Source organism: Mytilus trossulus, chromosome 11 (genome assembly GCF_036588685.1).
Source record: "Mytilus trossulus isolate FHL-02 chromosome 11, PNRI_Mtr1.1.1.hap1, whole genome shotgun sequence".
NCBI classification, from domain to species: domain Eukaryota; kingdom Metazoa; phylum Mollusca; class Bivalvia; order Mytilida; family Mytilidae; genus Mytilus; species Mytilus trossulus.
This window is the reverse complement of record NC_086383.1, coordinates 68,071,662-68,099,581: the sequence shown is the minus strand read 5'-3', so window position 1 is coordinate 68,099,581 and position 27,920 is coordinate 68,071,662. Positions and strand designations below refer to the sequence as shown.

The window sequence follows — 27,920 nt, the reverse complement described above, 5'->3', positions numbered from 1 at the left end:
ATACAATAGTGTTCATCGTCCGTCTGTGAATCATTTCTTTGTGACATCTACCCTTGGTGCCTTGTACTGGTCTGGTTTCGGGATGGCGTTGAAATGTTGGTCCCGCGGTGCATCTGTGGAATAATAAACAACTATCAATTATTGTTTTTCATTTTGAAATGCTTAGAAGGCCATTTGAGCTAGCGTAGGCCGGAACATATCGAAATATATATTTTTTTCCGAATCACAATTTTTACGGAAAATTTGTAGTCATTTAAGTAAAAGTATCAAAAGGTTACATATTTTTCTATCAATACACCTCTAAAAGGCTTTTATCAACTCCCCCCCACCATTTTGTTACTGATGTTTGTCTTTTTGTGTTTATTACAATGTCGCTGTTAGTTTGTATTTTGACGGGTGATAGCAGGGTCTGAGGGTCTAAGGGATGGCTGTCGAATTATATGACGTGTGATATGTGATTACTTTTAGCAGTGTTCATTCAAACAAAAGCATTTAATCTTTTGTTTCATTAAGATTGTCGTGTAAAAAATGAAAAAAAAAGTTTGCCTGCTTTCACTTATAAGCTTTACACAAAACGTTTAAGAAATCAAAACTACTAAACTGTTGTAAGATAAACTCGTTAGAGAATTGTTCCGTAAATACAAACCCAACATTAAATTCACTTTCTAGAAGCAAACATTTCACTCCGAATAAACTTTTTTTTCTAATTTTAGTTGTCGCAAAAGTATAAGTTGTCATTTTTGATTTCGAGAAACAACAAATTTCTATTTATTGAATTCTGTTCTTTTACATATATTCTGTTTTGAGAAAAAAATAATTTCCACGGAAGATCATTACTTTTAAACAGTTTAATTGAAAGTTGTTTAATTTAAACTAGAGTCTTTCTCGTTTAAAAAAAAAATAAATTTGTATTGTCTCATTTATTCATGTATATTAAAGGGGAATAAGTGAGATCGCATTTCACAATAAACCAAATACATATAACATTTCAGAATTACAAACTTAATCATACCTTTCATTTCAAGTTTCTTATTACTTGAATACGTCCGTATCAATCGGGACGTAGTATGATATACCGTTGTACATCCTAGTATCTGTCTGTCCGTCTGTTCATCTGTCTGTCAGTCCGTGTATCTGTCTGTCTGTCTGTTCATTTATCTGCCCATTATCACCACAGTGGTACAGGGAATATACTGCTATTAAAGTGGGATGGGACAAATTTCTAAAAGTGATGAGTTAAAAAAACCCACTACATCTATAGTCTACTATATAGTTTAATAGTCTAAAATAAAGTCACATGTCAGGTTAGACTAACAGTACTTACCACTATGTTTTCTGTATGGTGGAGGTGGACTGGCAATTCTATAAAAATCACCTGACGAATTGGTCACATGAGCACCATTGCCTGACACTTAAAAATAAATGTGTTATCCAAAGAATATGGTTTATTTAAAAGTCATACGTTTCTTTTTAAGTGCAATGGGTGTTTGGATGGGTTTCATAAGTGAATCGTCCAAATAAACGAAATATCAACGAAATAAGTATTATCACTTGTATATCAAATCGATTAACTTCTCTATCTTTGAATTAGTGGTTCTAGTGTAATAATTAGATCGTTTGAAATAGGCAGTCTATACGGTGAAATTCATTTTGTTTTTGTTGTTTGTTTTCTTTTGCTACTTTTGGTAAAGGAAAAACAAATATGATAAGATATAGGGGGGATTGAGATCTCCAAAAAACATGTTTAACCCCGCCGCATTTTTGCGTCTGTCCGAAATCAGAAGCCTCTGGCATTTGCTGAACTTGTACATATTTTTGTTTAGAGGCCAGCTGAAGCACGCCTCTGGGTGCGGAATGTTCTCGCTGTATGGAAGACCCATTGGTGGCCTTCGGCTGTTTTACACTCTATGGTCGGGCTGTAGTCTCTTTGACACATTACCAAATTTATTCTCAATTTATTTACAATATAATATAAAAAACAATTACCTGGATAAATTGCACTGATTGCATTATGCTTGGTTGACATGTTCCTTTTCTTCAGTTTCTGTTGCAGCATTCTGTATTTGTAACAGACACAGCTAGTAACAACAAACATGGCCGCCGCCATTACACTGACAACAACCATGATGACAAGACTTCCAATACCCTGTTTGAAGGTTTCTACATCTGAAATTTGGAATAGGTTGTTGTGAACAAATAAAATATATCATGCGTGGATAATATTTGATAACAAGATGAAGTAACACTATATACATGTGTTTCATTTCCTGGATTTACCTTTAGGTATCATTATGCCCCAGAAAAGCAAAGCCAATAATGAATTAAAACTTTCATGTCAAATAACGAAACAGCAAGTTTGTCTTTTCCGCAGCATTACTGTGTTGGACGTTGCATCCTCTTCTTATAAAATGTAAAAAGTAAAATCACAAAAACACTGAACTCGGGGGGAAATCTAATCGGAAAGTCCATAATCACATGGCATTATAAAATGATCAAAAACGAATGGACAAGAACTGTCATACTCCTGCCTGGTACAGGCATTTTTCAAATTTAGAATGGTGGATTAAACCTGGTTTTATAGCGCTAAACCTCTCACTTTGATGACAGTCTCATTATATTCCGTTATATGTGGTACAGCAGTCATCATCGTGTAACAATTGTCATTAAAAGGAACGAAGGGATTTATTTATTTCTAACTTGAACCAACTTTTACATATGTAAACATCGTCACAACGAACAGTCATACGGTAAACATCCTTCATACGTACCTTTACATATGTAAACATCGTCACAAGGATCAGTCATACGGTTAACATCTTTCATACCTACCTTAACATATGTAAACAGCGTCACAAGGATCTGTCATACGGTTAACATCTTTCATACCTACCTTAACATATGTAAACATCGTCACAAGGATCAGTCATACGGTTTACATCTATCATACCTACCTTAACATATGTAAACATCGTCACAAGGATCAGTCATACGGTTTACACCCTTCATACATACCTTAACATATGTAAACATCGTCACAAGGATCAGTCATACGGTTTACATCTCTCATACCTACCTTTTCACATGTAAACATCATCATAAGGATCAGTCATACGGTTTACATCCTTCATACATACCTTTACATATGTAAACATCGTCACAAGGATCAGTCATACGGTTAACATCCTTCATACATACCTTTACATATGTAAACATCGTCACAAGGATCAGTCATACGGTTTACATCCTTTATACATACCTTTACATATGTAAACATCGTCACAAGGATAACATCCTTCTTACATACATTTAAATATGAAAAAAACATCGTCACAAGGATCGGTCATACGGTTAACATCATTTAAACCTACCTTTACATATGAAAACATCTTCACAAGGATCGGTCATACGGTAAACATCCTTCATACATACATTTACATATGAAAACATCGTCACAAGGATCGGTCATACGGTTAACATCATTCAAACCTACCTTAAAATATGTAAACATCGTCACAAGGATCAGTCATACGGTTATCATCCTTCATACATACCTTTTCATATGAAAATATCGTCACAAGGATCGGTCATGTGGTTAAAATCATTCAAACCTTACTTAACATATGTAAACATCGTCACAAGGATCAGTCATATGGTTAACATCCTTCATACATACCTTTACATATGTAAACATCGTCCCAAGGATCAGTCATACGGTTAACATCATTCAAACCTACATTAAAATATGTAAACATCGTCACAAGGATCGGTCAAGCTTTAAACATCCTTCATACATACCTCTTCACATGTAAACATCGTCCCAAGGATCAGTCATACGGTTAACATCATTCAAACCTACATTAACATATGTAAACATCATCACAAGGATCAGCCATACGGTTTACATCCTTCATACATACCTTTACATATTAAAACATCGTCACAAGGATCAGTCATACGGTTTACATCTCTCATACATACCTTTACACATGTAAACATCGTCACAAGGATCAGTCATACGGTTTACATCCTTCATACATACCTTTACATATGTAAACATCGTCACAAGGATCAGTCATACGGTTTACATCCTTCATACATACCTTTACATATGTAAACATCGTCACAAGGATCGGTCATACGGTTTACATCCTTCATACATACCTTTACATATGTAAACATCGTCACAAGGAACAGTCATACGGTTAACCTCATTCATACATACCTTTACATATGATAACATCGTCACAACGAACAGTCATACGGTTAACATCCTTCATACATACTTTTACATATGTAAACATCGTCACAACGAACAGTCATACGGTTAACCTCATTCATACATACCTTTACATATGTAAACATCGTCACAACGAACAGTCATACGGTTAACCTCATTCATACATACCTTTACATATGTAAACATCGTCACAACGAACAGTCATACGGTTAATATCCTTCATACATACCTTTACATATTTAAACATCGTCACAAGGATCGGTAATGCGGTTAACATCCTTCATGCCTACCTTAACATATGTAAACATCGTCACAAGGATTGATCATGTGATTAATATCCTTCATACATACCTTTACATATGTAAACATCGTCACAAGGATCGGTAATGCGGTTAACATCCTTCATACATGTCTGGAAGAACGAACACTGCTTACAACGTACTTCATACCCTTTATCTGACTGTAAATAATAAAGTACATAGACTGTAGAAATAGTAACAATACTACGGAGAATTGACTCACGGTAATTAACTGTAGAAATAGTAACAATACTACGGAGAAGTGACTCACGGTAATTAACTGAAGAAATAATAACAATACTACGGAGAAGTGACTCACGGTAATTAACTGAAGAAATAATAACAATACTACGGAGAAGTGACTCACGGTAATTAACTAGAAATGGTAACAATACTACGGAGTAGTGACTCACGGTAATTAACTGTAGAAATAATAACAATACTACGGAGTAGTGACTCACGGTAATTAACTGTAGAAATAATAACAATACTACGGAGAAGTGACTCACGGTAATTAACTGTGGAAATGGTAACAATACTACGGAGTAGTGACTCACGGTAATTAACTGAAGAAATAATAACAATACTACGGAGAAGTGACTCACGGTAATTAACTGTAGAAATAGTAACAATACTACGGAGAAGTGACTCACGGTAATTAACTGTAGAAATAGTAACAATACTACGGAGAAGTGACTCACGGTAATTAACTGTAGAAATAGTAGTAATACTACGGAGAAGTGACTCACGATAATTAACTGTAGAAATAGTAACAATACTACGGAGAAGTGACTCACGATAATTAACTGTAGAAATAGTAACAATACTACGGAGAAGTGACTCACGGTAATTAACTGTAGAAATAATAACAATACTACGGAGAAGTGACTCACGGTAATTAACCGTGGAACAATTGCATTACTCTGTAGAAGTAATTATGTTACTCTGAAACATTCATATACGGTATATTCATTGGTTATATAATTACATTATTCTAGGGCAGTTACTAACGGTACAAACACTGGAGACACATTAATTGAATAACCCCGAGGCAGTAGCTAACGGTACATTATCCGAACTTTACTCCGAGACAGTAACAGATGGACGAAAGTTACCAAAGGGACAGTCAAGCTAAGTCTCATAGTAACTTACAGTACATGGGCTGTAGAAATAGTTACATTATTCTCGTGTACAGTAACTTACGGTAAATTGACTGTAGAAATATTCATATTATTCTCGGGTACAGTAATTTACGATACATTGACTGTAGAAATAGTTACAGTAGTCAGACGTTGGCCGACATTCGTCGTATTTATTACTATAAGACAATAACTTACGGTACATTGACTGTAGAAATAGTTACAGTAGTCAGACGTTGGACATTCGTCGTATTTATTACTATGAGACAGTAACTTACGGTACATTGGCTGTAGAAATAGTTACAGTAGTCAGACGTTGGTCATTCGTCGTATTTATTACTATCAGACAATAACTTACGGTACATTGGCTGTAGAAATAGTTACAGTAGTCAGACGTTGGACATTCGTCGTATTTATTACTATAAGACAGTAACTTACGGTACATTGGCTGTAGAAATAGTTACAGTAGTCAGACGTTGGACATTCGTCGTATTTATTACTCTAAGACAGTAACTTACGGTACATTGACTGTAGAAATAGTTACAGTAGTCAGACGTTGGACATTCGTCGTATTTATTACTATAAGACAGTAACTTACGGTACATTGACTGTAGAAATAGTTACAGTAGTCAGACGTTTGACATTCGTCGTATTTATTACTCTAAGACAGTAACTTACGGTACATTGACTGTAGAAATAGTTACAGTAGTCAGACGTTGGACATTCGTCGTATTTATTACTATAAGACAGTAACTTACGGTACATTGACTGTAGAAATAGTTACAGTAGTCAGACGTTTGACATTCGTCGTATTTATTACTCTAAGACAGTAACTTACGGTACATTGACTGTAGAAATAGTTACAGTAGTCAGACGTTGGACATTCGTCGTATTTATTACTATAAGACAATAACTTACGGTACATTGACTGTAGAAATAGTTACAGTAGTCAGACGTTTGACATTCGTCGTATTTATTACTCTAAGACAGTAACTTACGGTACATTGACTGTAGAAATAGTTACAGTAGTCAGACGTTGGACATTCGTCGTATTTATTACTCTAAGACAGTAACTTACGGTACATTGGCTGTAGAAATAGTTACAGTAGTCAGACGTTGGACATTCGTCGTATTTATTACTCTAAGACAGTAACTTACGGTACATTGACTGTAGAAATAGTTACAGTAGTCAGACGTTGGACATTCGTCGTATTTATTACTATAAGACAGTAACTTACGGTACATTGACTGTAGAAATAGTTACAGTAGTCAGACGTCGGACATTCGTCGTATTTATTACTATAAGACAGTAACTTACGGTACATTGACTGTAGAAATAGTTACAGTAGTCAGACGTTTGACATTCGTCGTATTTATTACTATAAGACAATAACTTACGGTACATTGACTGTAGGAATAGTTACAGTAGTCAGACGTTAGACATTCGTCGTATTTATTACTATGAGACAATAACTTACGGTACATTGACTGTAGAAATAGTTACAGTAGTCAGACGTTGGACATTCATCGTATTTATTACTCTAAGACAGTAACTTACGGTACATTGACTGTAGAAATAGTTACAGTAGTCAGACGTTGGACATTTGTCGTATTTATTACTCTAAGACAATAACTTACGGTACATTGACTGTAGAAATAGTTACAGTAGTCAGACGTTGGACATTCGTCGTATTTATTACTCTAAGACAGTAACTTACGGTACATTGGCTGTAGAAATAGTTACAGTAGTCAGACGTTGGACAGTCGTCGTATTTATTACTCTAAGACAATAACTTACGGTACATTGACTGTAGGAATAGTTACAGTAGTCAGACGTTGGACATTCGTCGTATTTATTACTCTAAGACAGTAACTTACGGTACATTGACTGTAGAAATAGTTACAGTAGTCAGACGTTTGACATTCGTCGTATTTATTACTATAAGACAGTAACTTACGGTACATTGACTGTAGAAATAGTTACAGTGGTCAGACGTTGGACAGTCGTCGTATTTATTACTCTAAGACAGTAACTCACGGTACATTGACTGTAGAAATAGTTACAGTAGTCAGACGTTGGACATTCGTTGTATTTATTACTATAAGACAGTAACTTACGGTACATTGACTGTAGAAATAGTTACAGTAGTCAGACGTTGGACAGTCGTCGTATTTATTACTCTAAGACAGTAACTTACGGTACATTGACTGTAGAAATAGTTACAGTAGTCAGACGTTTGACATTCGTCGTATTTATTACTCTAAGACAGTAACTTACAGTACATTGACTGTAGAAATAGTTACAGTAGTCAGACGTTGGACATTCGTCGTATTTATTACTCTAAGACAGTAACTTACGGTACATTGACTGTAGAAATAGTTACAGTAGTCAGACGTTGGACATTTGTCGTATTTATTACTCTAAGACAGTAACTTACGGTACATTGGCTGTAGAAATAGTTACAGTAGTCAGACGTTGGACATTTGTCGTATTTATTACTCTAAGACAATAACTTACGGTACATTGACTGTAGAAATAGTTACAGTAGTCAGACGTTGGACATTTGTCGTATTTATTACTCTAAGACAATAACTTACGGTACATTGGCTGTAGAAATAGTTACAGTAGTCAGACGTTGGACATTCGTCGTATTTATTACTCTAAGACAGTAACTTACGGTTCATTGACTGTAGAAATAGTTACAGTAGTCAGACGTTTGACATTCGTCGTTTTTATTACTCTAAGACAGTAACTTACGGTACATTGACTGTAGAAATAGTTACAGTAGTCAGACGTTGGACATTTGTCGTATTTATTACTCTAAGACAATAACTTACGGTACATTGACTGTAGAAATAGTTACAGTAGTCAGACGTTGGACATTCGTCGTATTTATTACTATAAGACAATAACTTACGGTACATTGACTATAGAAATAGTTACAGTAGTCAGACGTTGGACATTCGTCGTATTTATTACTATAAGACAGTAACTTACGGTACATTGACTGTAGAAATAGTTACAGTAGTCAGACGTTGGACATTCGTCGTATTTATTACTCTAAGACAGTAACTTACGGTACATTGACTGTAGAAATAGTTACAGTAGTCAGACGTTGGACATTTGTCGTATTTATTACTATGAGACAGTAACTTACGGTACATTGACTGTAGAAATAGTTACAGTAGTCAGACGTTGGACATTCGTCGTATTTATTACTATAAGACAGTAACTTACGGTACATTGACAATAGAAATAGTTACAGTAGTCAGACGTTTAACATTCGTCGTATTTATTACTATAAGACAATAACTTACGGTACATTGACTGTAGAAATAGTTACAGTAGTCAGACGTTAGACATTCGTCGTATTTATTACTCTAAGACAGTAACTTACGGTACATTGACTGTAGAAATAGTTACAGTAGTCAGACGTTGGACATTCATCGTATTTATTACTATAAGACAGTAACTTACGGTACATTGACAATAGAAATAGTTACAGTAGTCAGACGTTAGACATTCGTCGTATTTATTACTATAAGACAGTAACTTACGGTACATTGACTGTAGAAATAGTTACAGTAGTCAGACGTTGGACATTCGTCGTATTTATTACTATAAGACAGTAACTTACGGTACATTGACAATAGAAATAGTTACAGTAGTCAGACGTTTAACATTCGTCGTATTTATTACTATAAGACAATAACTTACGGTACATTGACTGTAGAAATAGTTACAGTAGTCAGACGTTGGACATTTGTCGTATTTATTACTCTAAGACAGTAACTTACGGTACATTGGCTGTAGAAATAGTTACAGTAGTCAGACGTTGGACATTCGTCGTATTTATTACTATAAGACAATAACTTACGGTACATTGACTATAGAAATAGTTACAGTAGTCAGACGTTGGACATTCGTCGTATTTATTACTATAAAACAGTAACTTACGGTGCATTGACTATAGAAATAGTTACAGTAGTCAGACGTTGGACATTTGTCGTATTTATTACTCTAAGACAGTAACTTACGGTACATTGACTGTATAAATAGTTACAGTAGTCAGACGTTGGACATTCGTCGTATTTATTACTCTAAGACAGTAACTTACGGTACATTGACAATAGAAATAGTTACAGTAGTCAGACGTTGGACATTCGTCGAATTTATTACTATAAGACAGTAACTTACGGTACATTGACTGTAGAAATAGTTACAGTAGTCAGACGTTGGACATTCGTCGTATTTATTACTCTAAGACAGTAACTTACGGTACATTGACTGTAGAAATAGTTACAGTAGTCAGACGTTGGACATTCGTCGTATTTATTACTATAGGACAGTAACTTACGGTACATTGACTGTAGAAATAGTTACAGTAGTCAGACGTTGGACATTCGTCGTATTTATTACTCTAAGACAGTAACTTACGGTACATTGACTGTAGAAATAGTTACAGTAGTCAGACGTTGGACATTTGTCGTATTTATTACTATGAGACAGTAACTTACGGTACATTGACTGTAGAAATAGTTACAGTAGTCAGACGTTGGACATTCGTCGTATTTATTACTCTAAGACAGTAACTTACGGTACATTGACTGTTGAAATAGTTACAGTAGTCAGACGTTGGTCATTTGTCGTATTTATTACTATAAGACAGTAACTTACGGTACATTGACTGTAGAAATAGTTACAGTAGTCAGACGTTAGACATTCGTCGTATTTATTACTCTTAGACAATAACTTACGGTACATTGACTGTAGAAATAGTTACAGTAGTCAGACGTTGGACATTTGTCGTATTTATTACTATAAGACAGTAACTTACAGTACATTGACTGTAGAAATAGTTACAGTAGTCAGACGTTGGACAGTCGTCGTATTTATTACTCTAAGACAATAACTTACGGTACATTGACTGTAGAAATAGTTACAGTAGTCAGACGTTTGACATTCGTCGTATTTATTACTCTAAGACAGTAACTTACGGTACATTGACTGTAGAAATAGTTATGTAGTAGTCAGACGTTGGACATTCGTCGTATTTATTACTCTAAGACAGTTACTTACGGTACATTGACTATAGAAATAGTTACAGTAGTCAGACGTTTAACATTCGTCGTATTTATTACTCTAAGACAGTAACTCACGGTACATTGACTGTAGAAATAGTTATGTAGTAGTCAGACGTTGGACATTCGTCGTATTTATTACTATGAGACAATAACTTACGGTACATTGACTGTAGAAATAGTTACAGTAGTCAGACGTTTAACATTCGTCGTATTTATTACTCTAAGACAATAACTTACGGTACATTGACTGTAGAAATAGTTACAGTAGTCAGACGTTGGACATTCGTCGTATTTATTACTCTAAGACAGTAACTTACGGTACATTGACTGTAGAAATAGTTACAGTAGTCAGACGTCGGACATTCGTCGTATTTATTACTCTAAGACAGTAACTTACGGTACATTGACTGTAGAAATAGTTACAGTAGTCAGACGTTGAACATTCGTCGTATTTATTACTCTAAGACAGTAACTTACGGTACATTGACTGTAGAAATAGTTACAGTAGTCAGACGTTTAACATTCGTCGTATTTATTACTCTAAGACAGTAACTTACGGTACATTGACTGTAGAAATAGTTACAGTAGTCAGACGTCGGACATTTGTCGTATTTATTACTATGAGACAGTAACTTACGGTACATTGACTGTAGAAATAGTTACAGTAGTCAGACGTCGGACATTCGTCGTATTTATTACTATAGGACAGTAACTTGCGGTACATTGACTATAGAAATAGTTACAGTAGTCAGACGTCGGACATTCGTCGTATTTATTACTCTAAGACAATAACTTACGGTACATTGACTGTAGAAATAGTTACAGTAGTCAGACGTCGGACATTCGTCGTATTTATTACTATAGGACAGTAACTTGCGGTACATTGACTATAGAAATAGTTACAGTAGTCAGACGTCGGACATTCGTCGTATTTATTACTCTAAGACAGTAACTTACGGTACATTGACTGTAGAAATAGTTACAGTAGTCAGACGTTGAACATTCGTCGTATTTATTACTCTAAGACAGTAACTTACGGTACATTGACTGTAGAAATAGTTACAGTAGTCAGACGTTTAACATTCGTCGTATTTATTACTTTAAGACAGTAACTTACAGTACATTGACTGTAGAAATAGTTACAGTAGTCAGACGTTGGACATTCGTCGTATTTTTTACTCTAAGACAGTAACTTACGGTACATTGACTGTAGAAATAGTTACAGTAGTCAGACGTCGGACATTTGTCGTATTTATTACTATAGGACAGTAACTTACGGTACATTGACTGTAGAAATAGTTACAGTAGTCAGACGTCGGACATTTGTCGTATTTATTACTATAGGACAGTAACTTACAGTACATTGACTGTAGAAATAGTTACAGTAGTCAGACGTTGGATATTCGTCGTATTTATTACTCTAAGACAGTAACTTACGGTACATTGACTGTAGAAATAGTTACAGTAGTCAGACGTTGGATATTCGTCGTATTTATTACTCTAAGACAGTAACTTACGGTACATTGGCTGTAGAAATAGTTACAGTAGTCAGACGTTGGACATTCGTCGTATTTATTACTATAAGACAGTAACTTACGGTACATTGACTGAAGGAATAGTTACAGTAGTCAGACGTTGGACATTCGTCGTATTTATTACTCTAAGACAGTAACTTACGGTACATTGACTGTAGAAATAGTTACAGTAGTCAGACGTTGGATATTCGTCGTATTTATTACTCTAAGACAGTAACTTACGGTACATTGACTGTAGAAATAGTTACAGTAGTCAGACGTTGGTCACTCGTCGTATTTATTACTCTAAGATAATAACTTACGGTACATTGACTGTATAAATAGTTACAGTAGTCAGACGTTGGACATTCGTCGTATTTATTACTATAAGACAGTAACTTACGGTACATTGACTGTAGAAATAGTTACAGTAGTCAGACGTCGGACATTCGTCGTATTTATTACTATAGGACAGTAACTTACAGTACATTGACTGTAGAAATAGTTACAGTAGTCAGACGTTGGACATTCGTCGTATTTATTATTCTAAGATAATAACTTACGGTACATTGACTGTAGGAATAGTTACAGTAGTCAGACGTTTAACATTCGTCGTATTTATTACTATAGGACAGTAACTTACAGTACATTGACTGTAGAAATAGTTACAGTAGTCAGACGTTGGACATTCGTCGTATTTATTACTATAGGACAGTAACTTACAGTACATTGACTGTAGAAATAGTTACAGTAGTCAGACGTTGGACATTTGTCGTATTTATTACTATAAGACAGTAACTTACAGTACATTGACTATAGAAATAGTTACAGAAGTCAGACGTTGGACATTCGTCGTATTTATTACTATAAGACAGTAACTTACGGTACATTGACTGTAGAAATAGTTACAGTAGTCAGACGTTGGACATTCGTCGTATTTATTACTATAAGACAGTAACTTACGGTACATTGACTGTAGAAATAGTTACAGTAGTCAGACGTTGGACATTTGTCGTATTTATTACTATAAGACAGTAACTTACGGTACATTGGCTGTAGAAATAGTTACAGTAGTCAGACGTTGGACATTCGTCGTATTTATTACTATAAGACAGTAACTTACGGTACATTGGCTGTAGAAATAGTTACAGTAGTCAGACGTTTGACATTTGTCGTATTTATTACTCGAAGACAGTAACTTACGGTACATTGACTATAGAAATAGTTACAGCAGTCAGACGTTGGACAGTCGTCGTATTTATTACTCTAAGACAGTAACTTACGGTACATTGACTATAGAAATAGTTACAGTAGTCAGACGTTGGACATTCGTCGTATTTATTACTATAGGACAGTAACTTACGGTACATTGACTGTAGAAATAGTTACAGTAGTCAGACGTTGGACAGTCGTCGTATTTATTACTATAGGACAGTAACTTACGGTACATTGACTGTAGAAATAGTTACAGTAGTCAGACGTTGGACATTCGTCGTATTTATTACTATAGGACAGTAACTTACAGTACATTGACTGTAGAAATAGTTACAGTAGTCAGACGTTGGACAGTCGTCGTATTTATTACTATAGGACAGTAACTTACGGTACATTGACTGTAGAAATAGTTACAGTAGTCAGACGTTGGACATTCGTCGTATTTATTACTATAGGACAGTAACTTACGGTACATTGACTGTAGAAATAGTTACAGTAGTCAGACGTTGGACAGTCGTCGTATTTATTACTATAGGACAGTAACTTACGGTACATTGACTGTAGAAATAGTTACAGTAGTCAGACGTTTAACATTCGTCGTATTTATTACTTTAAGACAATAACTTACAGTACATTGACTATAGAAATAGTTACAGTAGTCAGACGTTTAACATTCGTCGTATTTATTACTTTAAGACAGTAACTTACGGTACATTGACTGTAGAAATAGTTACAGTAGTCAGACGTTTAACATTCGTCGTATTTATTACTTTAAGACAGTAACTTACGGTACATTGACTGTAGAAATAGTTACAGTAGTCAGACGTTGGTCATTCGTCGTATTTATTACTATAAGACAGTAACTTACGGTACATTGACTGTAGAAATAGTTACAGTAGTCAGACGTTGGACAGTCGTCGTATTTATTACTATAGGACAGTAACTTACGGTACATTGACTGTAGAAATAGTTACAGTAGTCAGACGTTGGTCATTCGTCGTATTTATTACTATAGGACAGTAACTTACGGTACATTGACTGTAGAAATAGTTACAGTAGTCAGACGTTGGACATTCGTCGTATTTATTACTATAGGACAGTAACTTACGGTACATTGACTATAGAAATAGTTACAGTAGTCAGACGTTGGACATTCGTCGTATTTATTACTATAAGACAGTAACTTACGGTACATTGACTGTAGAAATAGTTACAGTAGTCAGACGTTGGACATTTGTCGTATTTATTACTCTAAGACAGTAACTTACGGTACATTGGCTGTAGAAATAGTTACAGTAGTCAGACGTTGGACATTTGTCGTATTTATTACTATAAGACAGTAACTTACAGTACATTGACTATAGAAATAGTTACAGTAGTCAGACGTTGGACATTTGTCGTATTTATTACTCTAAGACAGTAACTTACGGTACATTGACTATAGAAATAGTTACAGTAGTCAGACGTTGGACATTTGTCGTATTTATTACTATAAGACAGTAACTTACAGTACATTGACTATAGAAATAGTTACAGTAGTCAGACGTTGGACATTTGTCGTATTTATTACTCTAAGACAGTAACTTACGGTACATTGACTGTAGAAATAGTTACAGTAGTCAGACGTTAGACATTCGTCGTATTTATTACTCTAAGACAGTAACTTACGGTACATTGACTGTATAAATAGTTACAGTAGTCAGACGTTGGACATTCGTCGTATTTATTACTCTAAGACAGTAACTTACGGTACATTGACTGTAGAAATAGTTACAGTAGTCAGACGTTGGACATTCGTCGTATTTATTACTATAAGACAGTAACTTACGGTACATTGACTGTAGAAATAGTTACAGTAGTCAGACGTTGGACATTCGTCGTATTTATTACTATAAGACAGTAACTTACGGTACATTGACTGTAGAAATAGTTACAGTAGTCAGACGTTGGACATTCGTCGTATTTATTACTATAAGACAGTAACTTACGGTACATTGACTGTAGAAATAGTTACAGTAGTCAGACGTTGGACATTCGTCGTATTTATTACTCTAAGACAGTAACTTACGGTACATTGACTGTAGAAATAGTTACAGTAGTCAGACGTTGGACATTCGTCGTATTTATTACTATAAGACAGTAACTTACGGTACATTGACTGTAGAAATAGTTACAGTAGTCAGACGTTGGACATTCGTCGTATTTATTACTATAAGACAGTAACTTACGGTACATTGACTGTAGAAATAGTTACAGTAGTCAGACGTTGGACATTCGTCGTATTTATTACTATAAGACAGTAACTTACGGTACATTGACTGTAGAAATAGTTACAGTAGTCAGACGTTGGACATTCGTCGTATTTATTACTATAAGACAGTAACTTACGGTACATTGACTGTAGAAATAGTTACAGTAGTCAGACGTTAGACATTCGTCGTATTTATTACTCTAAGACAATAACTTACGGTACATTGACTGTCGAAATAGTTACAGTAGTCAGACGTTGGACATTCGTCGTATTTATTACTATAAGACAGTAACTTACGGTACATTGACTGTAGAAATAGTTACAGTAGTCAGACGTTGGACATTCGTCGTATTTATTACTATGAGACAGTAACTTACGGTACATTGACTGTATAAATAGTTACAGTAGTCAGACGTTGGACATTCGTCGTATTTATTTCTCTAAGACAGTAACTTACGGTACATTGACTATAGAAATAGTTACAGTAGTCAGACGTTGGACATTCGTCGTATTTATTACTATAAGACAGTAACTTACGGTACATTGACTGTAGAAATAGTTACAGTAGTCAGACGTTGGACATTTGTCGTATTTATTACTCTAAGACAGTAACTTACGGTACATTGACTGTAGAAATAGTTACAGTAGTCAGACGTTGGACATTCGTCGTATTTATTACTATGAGACAGTAACTTACGGTACATTAACTGTAGAAATAGTTACAGTAGTCAGACGTTGGCCGATATTCGTCGTATTTATTACTCGAAGACAATAACTTACGGTACATTGACTGTAGAAATAGTTACATTAGTCAGACGTTTGACATTCGTCGTATTTATTACTATAAGACAGTAACTTACGGTACATTGACTGTAGAAATAGTTACAGTAGTCAGACGTTAGACATTCGTCGTATTTATTACTTTAAGACAGTAACTTACGGTACATTGACTGTAGAAATAGTTACAGTAGTCAGACGTTAGACATTCGTCGTATTTATTACTCTAAGACAGTAACTTACGGTACATTGACTGTAGAAATAGTTACAGTAGTCAGACGTTGGACATTCGTCGTATTTATTACTATAAGACAGTAACTTACGGTACATTGGCTGTAGAAATAGTTACAGTAGTCAGACGTTGGACATTCATCGTATTTATTACTATGAGACAGTAACTTACGGTACATTGGCTGTAGAAATAGTTACAGTAGTCAGACGTTGGACATTCGTCGTATTTATTACTATGAGACAGTAACTTACGGTACATTGGCTGTATAAATAGTTACAGTAGTCAGACGTTGGACATTCGTCGTATTTATTACTATGAGACAGTAACTTACGGTACATTGACTGTAGAAATAGTTACAGTAGTCAGACGTTGGACATTCATCGTATTTATTACTATAAGACAGTAACTTACGGTACATTGACTGTAGAAATAGTTACAGTAGTCAGACGTTTGACATTCGTCGTATTTATTACTCTAAGACAGTAACTTACGGTACATTGACTGTAGAAATAGTTACAGTAGTCAGACGTTGGACATTCGTCGTATTTATTACTCTAAGACAGTAACTTACGGTACATTGACTGTAGAAATAATTACAGTAGTCAGACGTTGGACATTTGTCGTATTTATTACTCTAAGACAATAACTTACGGTACATTGACTGTAGAAATAGTTACAGTAGTCAGACGTTGGACATTCGTCGTATTTATTACTCTAAGACAGTAACTTACGGTACATTGACTGTAGAAATAATTACAGTAGTCAGACGTTGGAAATTCGTCGTATTTATTACTCTAAGACAGTAACTTACGGTACATTGACTGTAGAAATAGTTACAGTAGTCAGACGTTGGACATTCGTCGTATTTATTACTCTAAGACAGTAACTTACGGTACATTGGCTGTAGAAATAGTTACAGTAGTCAGACGTTGGACATTCGTCGTATTTATTACTATAAGACAGTAACTTACGGTACATTGACTGTAGAAATAGTTACAGTAGTCAGACGTTGGACATTCGTCGTATTTATTACTCTAAGACAGTAACTTACGGTACATTGACAATAGAAATAGTTACAGTAGTCAGACGTTGGACATTTGTCGTATTTATTACTATAAGACAGTAACTTACGGTACATTGACTGTAGAAATAGTTACAGTAGTCAGACGTTGGACATTCGTCGTATTTATTACTCTAAGACAGTAACTTACGGTACATTGACTGTAGAAATAGTTACAGTAGTCAGACGTTGGACATTCGTCGTATTTATTACTATAAGACAATAACTTACGGTACATTGACTGTAGAAATAGTTACAGTAGTCAGACGTTGGACATTCGTCGTATTTATTACTATAAGACAGTAACTTACGGTACATTGACAATAGAAATAGTTACAGTAGTCAGACGTTAGACATTCGTCGTATTTATTACTATGAGACAGTAACTTACGGTGCATTGACTATAGAAATAGTTACAGTAGTCAGACGTTGGACATTTGTCGTATTTATTACTATAAGACAGTAACTTACGGTACATTGACTGTAGAAATAGTTACAGTAGTCAGACGTTGGACATTCGTCGTATTTATTACTCTAAGACAGTAACTTACGGTACATTGACTGTAGAAATAGTTACAGTAGTCAGACGTTGGACATTCGTCGTTTTTATTACTCTAAGACAGTAACTTACGGTACATTGACTGTAGAAATAGTTACAGTAGTCAGACGTTGGACATTCGTCGTATTTATTACTATGAGACAGTAACTTACGGTACATTGACTGTAGAAATAGTTACAGTAGTCAGACGTTGGACATTCATCGTATTTATTACTATAAGACAGTAACTTACGGTACATTGACTGTAGAAATAGTTACAGTAGTCAGACGTTGGACATTCATCGTATTTATTACTATAAGACAGTAACTTACGGTACATTGACTGTAGAAATAGTTACAGTAGTCAGACGTTGGACATTCGTCGTATTTATTACTCTAAGACAGTAACTTACGGTACATTGACTGTAGAAATAGTTACAGTAGTCAGACGTTGGACATTCGTCGTTTTTATTACTCTAAGACAGTAACTTACGGTACATTGACTGTAGAAATAGTTACAGTAGTCAGACGTTGGACATTCGTCGTATTTATTACTATGAGACAGTAACTTACGGTACATTGACTGTAGAAATAGTTACAGTAGTCAGACGTTGGACATTCATCGTATTTATTACTATAAGACAGTAACTTACGGTACATTGACTGAAGGAATAGTTACAGTAGTCAGACGTTGGACATTCGTCGTATTTATTACTCTAAGACAGTAACTTACGGTACATTGACTGTAGAAATAGTTACAGTAGTCAGACGTTGGACATTCATCGTATTTATTACTATAAGACAGTAACTTACGGTACATTGACTGTAGAAATAGTTACAGTAGTCAGACGTTGGACATTCTTCGTATTTATTACTATAAGACAGTAACTTACGGTACATTGGCTGTAGAAATAGTTACAGTAGTCAGACGTTGGACATTCATCGTATTTATTACTATAAGACAGTAACTTACGGTACATTGACTGTAGAAATAGTTACAGTAGTCAGACGTTGGACATTCGTCGTATTTATTACTCTAAGACAGTAACTTACGGTACATTGACTGTAGAAATAGTTACAGTAGTCAGACGTTGGACATTCGTCGTTTTTATTACTCTAAGACAGTAACTTACGGTACATTGACTGTAGAAATAGTTACAGTAGTCAGACGTTGGACATTCGTCGTTTTTATTACTCTAAGACAGTAACTTACGGTACATTGGCTGTAGAAATAATTACAGTAGTCAGACGTTGGACATTTGTCGTATTTATTACTCTAAGACAGTAACTTACGGTACATTGACAATAGAAATAGTTACAGTAGTCAGACGTTGGACATTCTTCGTATTTATTACTATAAGACAGTAACTTACGGTACATTGACTGTAGAAATAGTTACAGTAGTCAGACGTTGGACATTCGTCGTATTTATTACTATAAGACAGTAACTTACGGTACATTGACAATAGAAATAGTTACAGTAGTCAGACGTTGGACATTCTTCGTATTTATTACTATAAGACAGTAACTTACGGTACATTGACTGTAGAAATAGTTACAGTAGTCAGACGTTGGACATTCGTCGTATTTATTACTCTAAGACAGTAACTTACGGTACATTGACTGTAGAAATAGTTACAGTAGTCAGACGTTGGACATTCGTCGTATTTATTACTCTAAGACAGTAACTTACGGTACATTGGCTGTAGAAATAGTTACAGTAGTCAGACGTTGGACATTCGTCGTATTTATTACTCTAAGACAGTAACTTACGGTACATTGACTGTAGAAATAGTTACAGTAGTCAGACGTTGGACATTTGTCGTATTTATTACTCTAAGACAGTAACTTACGGTACATTGGCTGTAGAAATAGTTACAGTAGTCAGACGTTGGACATTTGTCGTATTTATTACTCTAAGACAATAACTTACGGTACATTGACTGTAGAAATAGTTACAGTAGTCAGACGTTGGACATTTGTCGTATTTATTACTCTAAGACAATAACTTACGGTACATTGGCTGTAGAAATAGTTACAGTAGTCAGACGTTGGACATTCGTCGTATTTATTACTCTAAGACAGTAACTTACGGTTCATTGACTGTAGAAATAGTTACAGTAGTCAGACGTTTGACATTCGTCGTTTTTATTACTCTAAGACAGTAACTTACGGTACATTGACTGTAGAAATAGTTACAGTAGTCAGACGTTGGACATTTGTCGTATTTATTACTCTAAGACAATAACTTACGGTACATTGACTGTAGAAATAGTTACAGTAGTCAGACGTTGGACATTCGTCGTATTTATTACTATAAGACAATAACTTACGGTACATTGACTATAGAAATAGTTACAGTAGTCAGACGTTGGACATTCGTCGTATTTATTACTATAAGACAGTAACTTACGGTACATTGACTGTAGAAATAGTTACAGTAGTCAGACGTTGGACATTCGTCGTATTTATTACTCTAAGACAGTAACTTACGGTACATTGACTGTAGAAATAGTTACAGTAGTCAGACGTTGGACATTTGTCGTATTTATTACTATGAGACAGTAACTTACGGTACATTGACTGTAGAAATAGTTACAGTAGTCAGACGTTGGACATTCGTCGTATTTATTACTATAAGACAGTAACTTACGGTACATTGACAATAGAAATAGTTACAGTAGTCAGACGTTTAACATTCGTCGTATTTATTACTATAAGACAATAACTTACGGTACATTGACTGTAGAAATAGTTACAGTAGTCAGACGTTAGACATTCGTCGTATTTATTACTCTAAGACAGTAACTTACGGTACATTGACTGTAGAAATAGTTACAGTAGTCAGACGTTGGACATTCATCGTATTTATTACTATAAGACAGTAACTTACGGTACATTGACAATAGAAATAGTTACAGTAGTCAGACGTTAGACATTCGTCGTATTTATTACTATAAGACAGTAACTTACGGTACATTGACTGTAGAAATAGTTACAGTAGTCAGACGTTGGACATTCGTCGTATTTATTACTATAAGACAGTAACTTACGGTACATTGACAATAGAAATAGTTACAGTAGTCAGACGTTTAACATTCGTCGTATTTATTACTATAAGACAATAACTTACGGTACATTGACTGTAGAAATAGTTACAGTAGTCAGACGTTGGACATTTGTCGTATTTATTACTCTAAGACAGTAACTTACGGTACATTGGCTGTAGAAATAGTTACAGTAGTCAGACGTTGGACATTCGTCGTATTTATTACTATAAGACAATAACTTACGGTACATTGACTATAGAAATAGTTACAGTAGTCAGACGTTGGACATTCGTCGTATTTATTACTATAAAACAGTAACTTACGGTGCATTGACTATAGAAATAGTTACAGTAGTCAGACGTTGGACATTTGTCGTATTTATTACTCTAAGACAGTAACTTACGGTACATTGACTGTATAAATAGTTACAGTAGTCAGACGTTGGACATTCGTCGTATTTATTACTCTAAGACAGTAACTTACGGTACATTGACAATAGAAATAGTTACAGTAGTCAGACGTTGGACATTCGTCGAATTTATTACTATAAGACAGTAACTTACGGTACATTGACTGTAGAAATAGTTACAGTAGTCAGACGTTGGACATTCGTCGTATTTATTACTCTAAGACAGTAACTTACGGTACATTGACTGTAGAAATAGTTACAGTAGTCAGACGTTGGACATTCGTCGTATTTATTACTATAGGACAGTAACTTACGGTACATTGACTGTAGAAATAGTTACAGTAGTCAGACGTTGGACATTCGTCGTATTTATTACTCTAAGACAGTAACTTACGGTACATTGACTGTAGAAATAGTTACAGTAGTCAGACGTTGGACATTCTTCGTATTTATTACTATAAGACAGTAACTTACGGTACATTGACAATAGAAATAGTTACAGTAGTCAGACGTTGGACATTCGTCGTATTTATTACTCTAAGACAGTAACTTACGGTACATTGGCTGTAGAAATAGTTACAGTAGTCAGACGTTGGACATTCGTCGTATTTATTACTATAAGACAGTAACTTACGGTACATTGGCTGTAGAAATAGTTACAGTAGTCAGACGTTGGACATTTGTCGTATTTATTACTCTAAGACAGTAACTTACGGTACATTGACTGTATAAATAGTTACAGTAGTCAGACGTTGGACATTCGTCGTATTTATTACTCTAAGACAGTAACTTACGGTACATTGACAATAGAAATAGTTACAGTAGTCAGACGTTGGACATTCGTCGAATTTATTACTCTAAGACAGTAACTTACGGTACATTGACTGTAGAAATAGTTACAGTAGTCAGACGTTGGACATTCTTCGTATTTATTACTATAAGACAGTAACTTACGGTACATTGACAATAGAAATAGTTACAGTAGTCAGACGTTGGACATTCGTCGTATTTATTACTCTAAGACAGTAACTTACGGTACATTGGCTGTAGAAATAGTTACAGTAGTCAGACGTTGGACATTCGTCGTATTTATTACTATAAGACAGTAACTTACGGTACATTGGCTGTAGAAATAGTTACAGTAGTCAGACGTTGGACATTCGTCGTATTTATTACTCTAAGACAGTAACTTACGGTACATTGACTGTAGAAATAGTTACAGTAGTCAGACGTTGGACATTCGTCGTATTTATTACTCTAAGACAGTAACTTACGGTACATTGGCTGTAGAAATAGTTACAGTAGTCAGACGTTGGACATTCGTCGTATTTATTACTATAAGACAGTAACTTACGGTACATTGACAATAGAAATAGTTACAGTAGTCAGACGTTGGACATTCGTCGTATTTATTACTCTAAGACAGTAACTTACGGTACATTGGCTGTAGAAATAGTTACAGTAGTCAGACGTTGGACATTCGTCGTATTTATTACTCTAAGACAGTAACTTACGGTACATTGACTGTATAAATAGTTACAGTAGTCAGACGTTGGACATTCGTCGTATTTATTACTCTAAGACAGTAACTTACGGTACATTGACTGTAGAAATAGTTACAGTAGTCAGACGTTGGACATTTGTCGTATTTATTACTCTAAGACAGTAACTTACGGTACATTGACTGTAGAAATAGTTACAGTAGTCAGACGTTGGACATTTGTCGTATTTATTACTATAAGACAGTAACTTACGGTACATTGACTGTAGAAATAGTTACAGTAGTCAGACGTTGGACATTTGTCGTATTTATTACTCTAAGACAGTAACTTACGGTACATTGACTGTAGAAATAGTTACAGTAGTCAGACGTTAGACATTCGTCGTATTTATTACTCTAAGACAGTAACTTACGGTACATTGACTATAGAAATAGTTACAGTAGTCAGACGTTGGACATTCGTCGTATTTATTACTCTAAGACAGTAACTTACGGTACATTGGCTGTAGAAATAGTTACAGTAGTCAGACGTTGGACATTCGTCGTATTTATTACTCTAAGACAGTAACTTACGGTACATTGGCTGTAGAAATAGTTACAGTAGTCAGACGTTGGACATTCGTCGTATTTATTACTCTAAGACAGTAACTTACGGTACATTGACTGTAGAAATAGTGACAGTAGTCAGACGTTGGACATTCATCGTATTTATTACTATAAGACAGTAACTTACGGTACATTGACTGTAGAAATAGTTACAGTAGTCAGACGTTGGACATTTGTCGTATTTATTACTCTAAGACAATAACTTACGGTACATTGACTGTAGAAATAGTTACAGTAGTCAGACGTTAGACATTCGTCGTATTTATTACTATAAGACAGTAACTTACGGTACATTGACTGTAGAAATAGTTACAGTAGTCAGACGTTGGACATTTGTCGTATTTATTACTCTAAGACAGTAACTTACGGTACATTGACAATAGAAATAGTTACAGTAGTCAGACGTTGGACATTCATCGTATTTATTACTATGAGACAGTAACTTACGGTACATTGACTGTAGAAATAGTTACAGTAGTCAGACGTTGGACATTTGTCGTATTTATTACTCTAAGACAGTAACTTACGGTACATTGACTGTAGAAATAGTTACAGTAGTCAGACGTTGGACATTTGTCGTATTTATTACTCTAAGACAGTAACTTACGGTACATTGACTGTAGAAATAGTTACAGTAGTCAGACGTTTGACATTCGTCGTATTTATTACTATAAGACAGTAACTTACGGTACATTGACTGTAGAAATAGTTACAGTAGTCAGACGTTGGACATTCGTCGTTTTTATTACTTTAAGACAGTAACTTACGGTACATTGACTGTAGAAATAGTTACAGTAGTCAGACGTTGGACATTCGTCGTTTTTATTACTTTAAGACAGTAACTTACGGTACATTGACTGTAGAAATAGTTACAGTAGTCAAACGATGGACATTCGTCGCATTTATTACTCTAAGACAGTAACTTACGGTACATTGACTGTAGAAATAGTTACAGCAGTCAGACGTTAGACATTCGTCGTATTTATTACTCTAAGACGGTAACTTACGGTACATTGACTGTAGAAATAGTTACAGTAGTCAGACGTTAGACATTCGTCGTATTTATTACTCTAAGACAGTAACTTACGGTACATTGACTGTAGAAATAGTTACAGTAGTCAGACGTTAGACATTCGTCGTATTTATTACTCTAAGACGGTAACTTACGGTACATTGACTGTAGAAATAGTTACAGTAGTCAGACGTTGGACAGTCGTCGTATTTATTACTATGAGACAGTAACTTACGGTACATTGACTATAGAAATAGTTACAGTAGTCAGACGTTGGACATTCGTCGTATTTATTACTATGAGACAGTAACTTACGGTACATTGACTGTAGAAATAGTTACAGTAGTCAGACGTTGGACATTTGTCGTATTTATTACTCTAAGACAGTAACTTACGGTACATTGACTGTAGAAATAGTTACAGAAGTCAGACGTTTGACATTCGTCGTATTTATTACTATGAGACAGTAACTTACGGTAAATTGACTGTAGAAATAGTTACAGTAGTCAGACGTTGGACATTCGTCGTATTTATTACTATGAGACAGTAACTTACGGTACATTGACTATAGAAATAGTTACAGTAGTCAGACGTTGGACATTCGTCGTATTTATTACTATGAGACAGTAACTTACGGTACATTGACTGTAGAAATAGTTACAGTAGTCAGACGTTGGACATTTGTCGTATTTATTACTCTAAGACAGTAACTTACGGTACATTGACTGTAGAAATAGTTACAGAAGTCAGACGTTTGACATTCGTCGTATTTATTACTATGAGACAGTAACTTACGGTAAATTGACTGTAGAAATAGTTACAGTAGTCAGACGTTGGACATTCGTCGTATTTATTACTATGAGACAGTAACTTACGGTACATTGACTGTAGAAATAGTTACAGTAGTCAGACGTTGGACATTTGTCGTATTTATTACTCTAAGACAGTAACTTACGGTACATTGACTGTAGAAATAGTTACAGAAGTCAGACGTTTGACATTCGTCGTATTTATTACTATGAGACAGTAACTTACGGTACATTGACTGTAGAAATAGTTACATTAGTCAGACGTTTGACATTCGTCGTATTTATTACTATAAGACAATAACTTACGGTACATTGACTGTAGAAAAAGTTACAGTAGTCAGACGTTGGACATTCGTCGTATTTATTACTATCCCAATCCCAATGGTGTTCAGGCTTGTCATCTGAATGGTGGTGTTTCCCGTGTACTGTAAGATATATTTTATTCTATTACAAGTGTGGACACAGATCAGTGTGGATAGTATGTTTGAACGTTTGACAGCGTTTTCTGACGAAAAGAGTTCTCTGGTACTGGTACTGGTCTGTATTTCCTTTTTTTTTTGAGTGAAAAATTAAGGATTCGACATACAAAAAAGGTGATTTGTACCGACAAGCATGACCAAAATTGTGTTCTTATGTTGTGCTGTAACACCACTGTTCCGGGATAGGGGAGAGTTGGGTGCTTACAAACATGTTTAACCCGGCCATTTTCTGTATATATGTGTCGGTTCCTTTCTGAGCCTGTATTCCAGTGGTTTTCGTTGATTTATGTCATTTTGTTTTATTATAAATTAGGCCGTTGCCTTTCTCAATTTAATTGTTTCATATTTTTCATGTCGGGCCTTTTAAAGCCGACTTTACGGTATTTTTTTCCTCATTGTTGTAGGCCGTGCGGTTGCCTATTATTGCTTACATCCACTTCATTTGAACTCTGGCAGATAGTTGTCTCATTGGCAACCATACCACGTCTCCTTATTTTTATATATACATATATAAGGGTTCAGTATTACCAACATCTTAAAGAGAAAATAGGTTATTAATAACCTCTAAACTGAAGAATTTTCTTGTACTAGCTACGATTCAGAAAGAAGCATTGAACTTTTATATAATGCAATTTAATCATAAAACAATAAAATGATGGGAAAAAAATATCTTTTGTTTTAAATATTCATACACATTGTTGTAATGTGTTATTGCGGTCCTGGATGCGCGTTTTTTTTTTAAGAATATGAAAATTCACTTGAACACATAATCCATCTAAATTAATTGAAATGATTCGTTTATTCGTTCTGTTTGTCTTTGATACTTAGTTTTCCATTCGACTTTTAGATGGTTTGAATTAGTCTTCGATTTCACTATATAATTCAGTGTCTGTTGTCTGTAGGCAGTCTTTTTTTTGATGTTTATTCATTCATTCATTTGTTCATTTGAGACAGTTGTAAAATCGAATAGAAATGTTATCCCTTCGGGTTCGTTCGTTCGTTCGTTTGTTTGATAATTCATTCGTTTGTTAATTTTCAATGATTAATTATAATAACGTTCTCACCGTTCACTGGACACACGAGAATAAGACACGAAATCAAACTGACTAAAGTAGTTCTGTCCATATCTGAAAATCAACCAAAACATTAATAACAACATCATACGGTAGAACCTGCAACATTCTAACAACATCATACGGTAGAACCTGCAACATTCTAACAACATCATACGGTAGAACCTGCAACATTCTAACAACATCATACGGTAGAACCTGCAACATTCTAACAACATCATACGGTAGAACCTGCAACATTCTAACAACATCATACGGTAGAACCTGCAACATTCTAACAACATCATACGGTAGAACCTGCAACATTCTAACAACATCATACGGTAGAACCTGTAACATTCTAACAACATCATACGGTAGAACCTGCAACATTCTAACAACATCATACGGTAGAACCTGTAACATTCTAACAACATCATACGGTAGAACCTGCAACATTCTAACAACATCATACGGTAGAACCTGCAACATTCTAACAACATCATACGGTAGAACCTGTAACATTCTAACAACATCATACGGTAGAACCTGCAACATTCTAACAACTATCGTCTATTCAAATATGTTCGAGTATGTATTTAAGGGAGCTCGCTTCTAAGTTTCAAAGTAATTAACTTTTCAAGACACTAGTTTA

At 35.0% G+C, this 27,920-nt stretch overlaps 1 protein-coding gene across 1 annotated transcript; it reads right to left on the bottom strand.

Moving 5' to 3' along the window:
* On the bottom strand, positions 1-27,337 carry LOC134690568 (uncharacterized). The gene is made up of 6 exons (XM_063550523.1): positions 27,278-27,337; positions 26,041-26,159; positions 4,589-4,697; positions 1,987-2,166; positions 1,325-1,411; positions 1-113 (listed from the first exon to the last, which is right to left on the bottom strand). Exons 3-6 carry the CDS (start codon positions 4,641-4,643, stop codon positions 31-33), a joined length of 405 nt encoding a protein of 134 aa, XP_063406593.1. The 5' UTR covers positions 4,644-4,697; positions 26,041-26,159; positions 27,278-27,337; the 3' UTR covers positions 1-30.
* Between the last annotated feature and the right edge of the window lie 583 nt (positions 27,338-27,920).

Coding starts and splice junctions, on each gene's coding strand:
- LOC134690568 (XM_063550523.1), bottom strand. CDS start 4,643: ATGAAGGATGTTAACCGCATTACCGATCCTTGTGACGATGTTTACATA. Junction 1,412..1,986: donor AATCAGTGCAATTTATCCAG/GTAATTGTTTTT, acceptor TTTATTTTTAAG/TGTCAGGCAATGGTGCTCAT. Junction 114..1,324: donor ACCATACAGAAAACATAGTG/GTAAGTACTGTT, acceptor ATTATTCCACAG/ATGCACCGCGGGACCAACAT.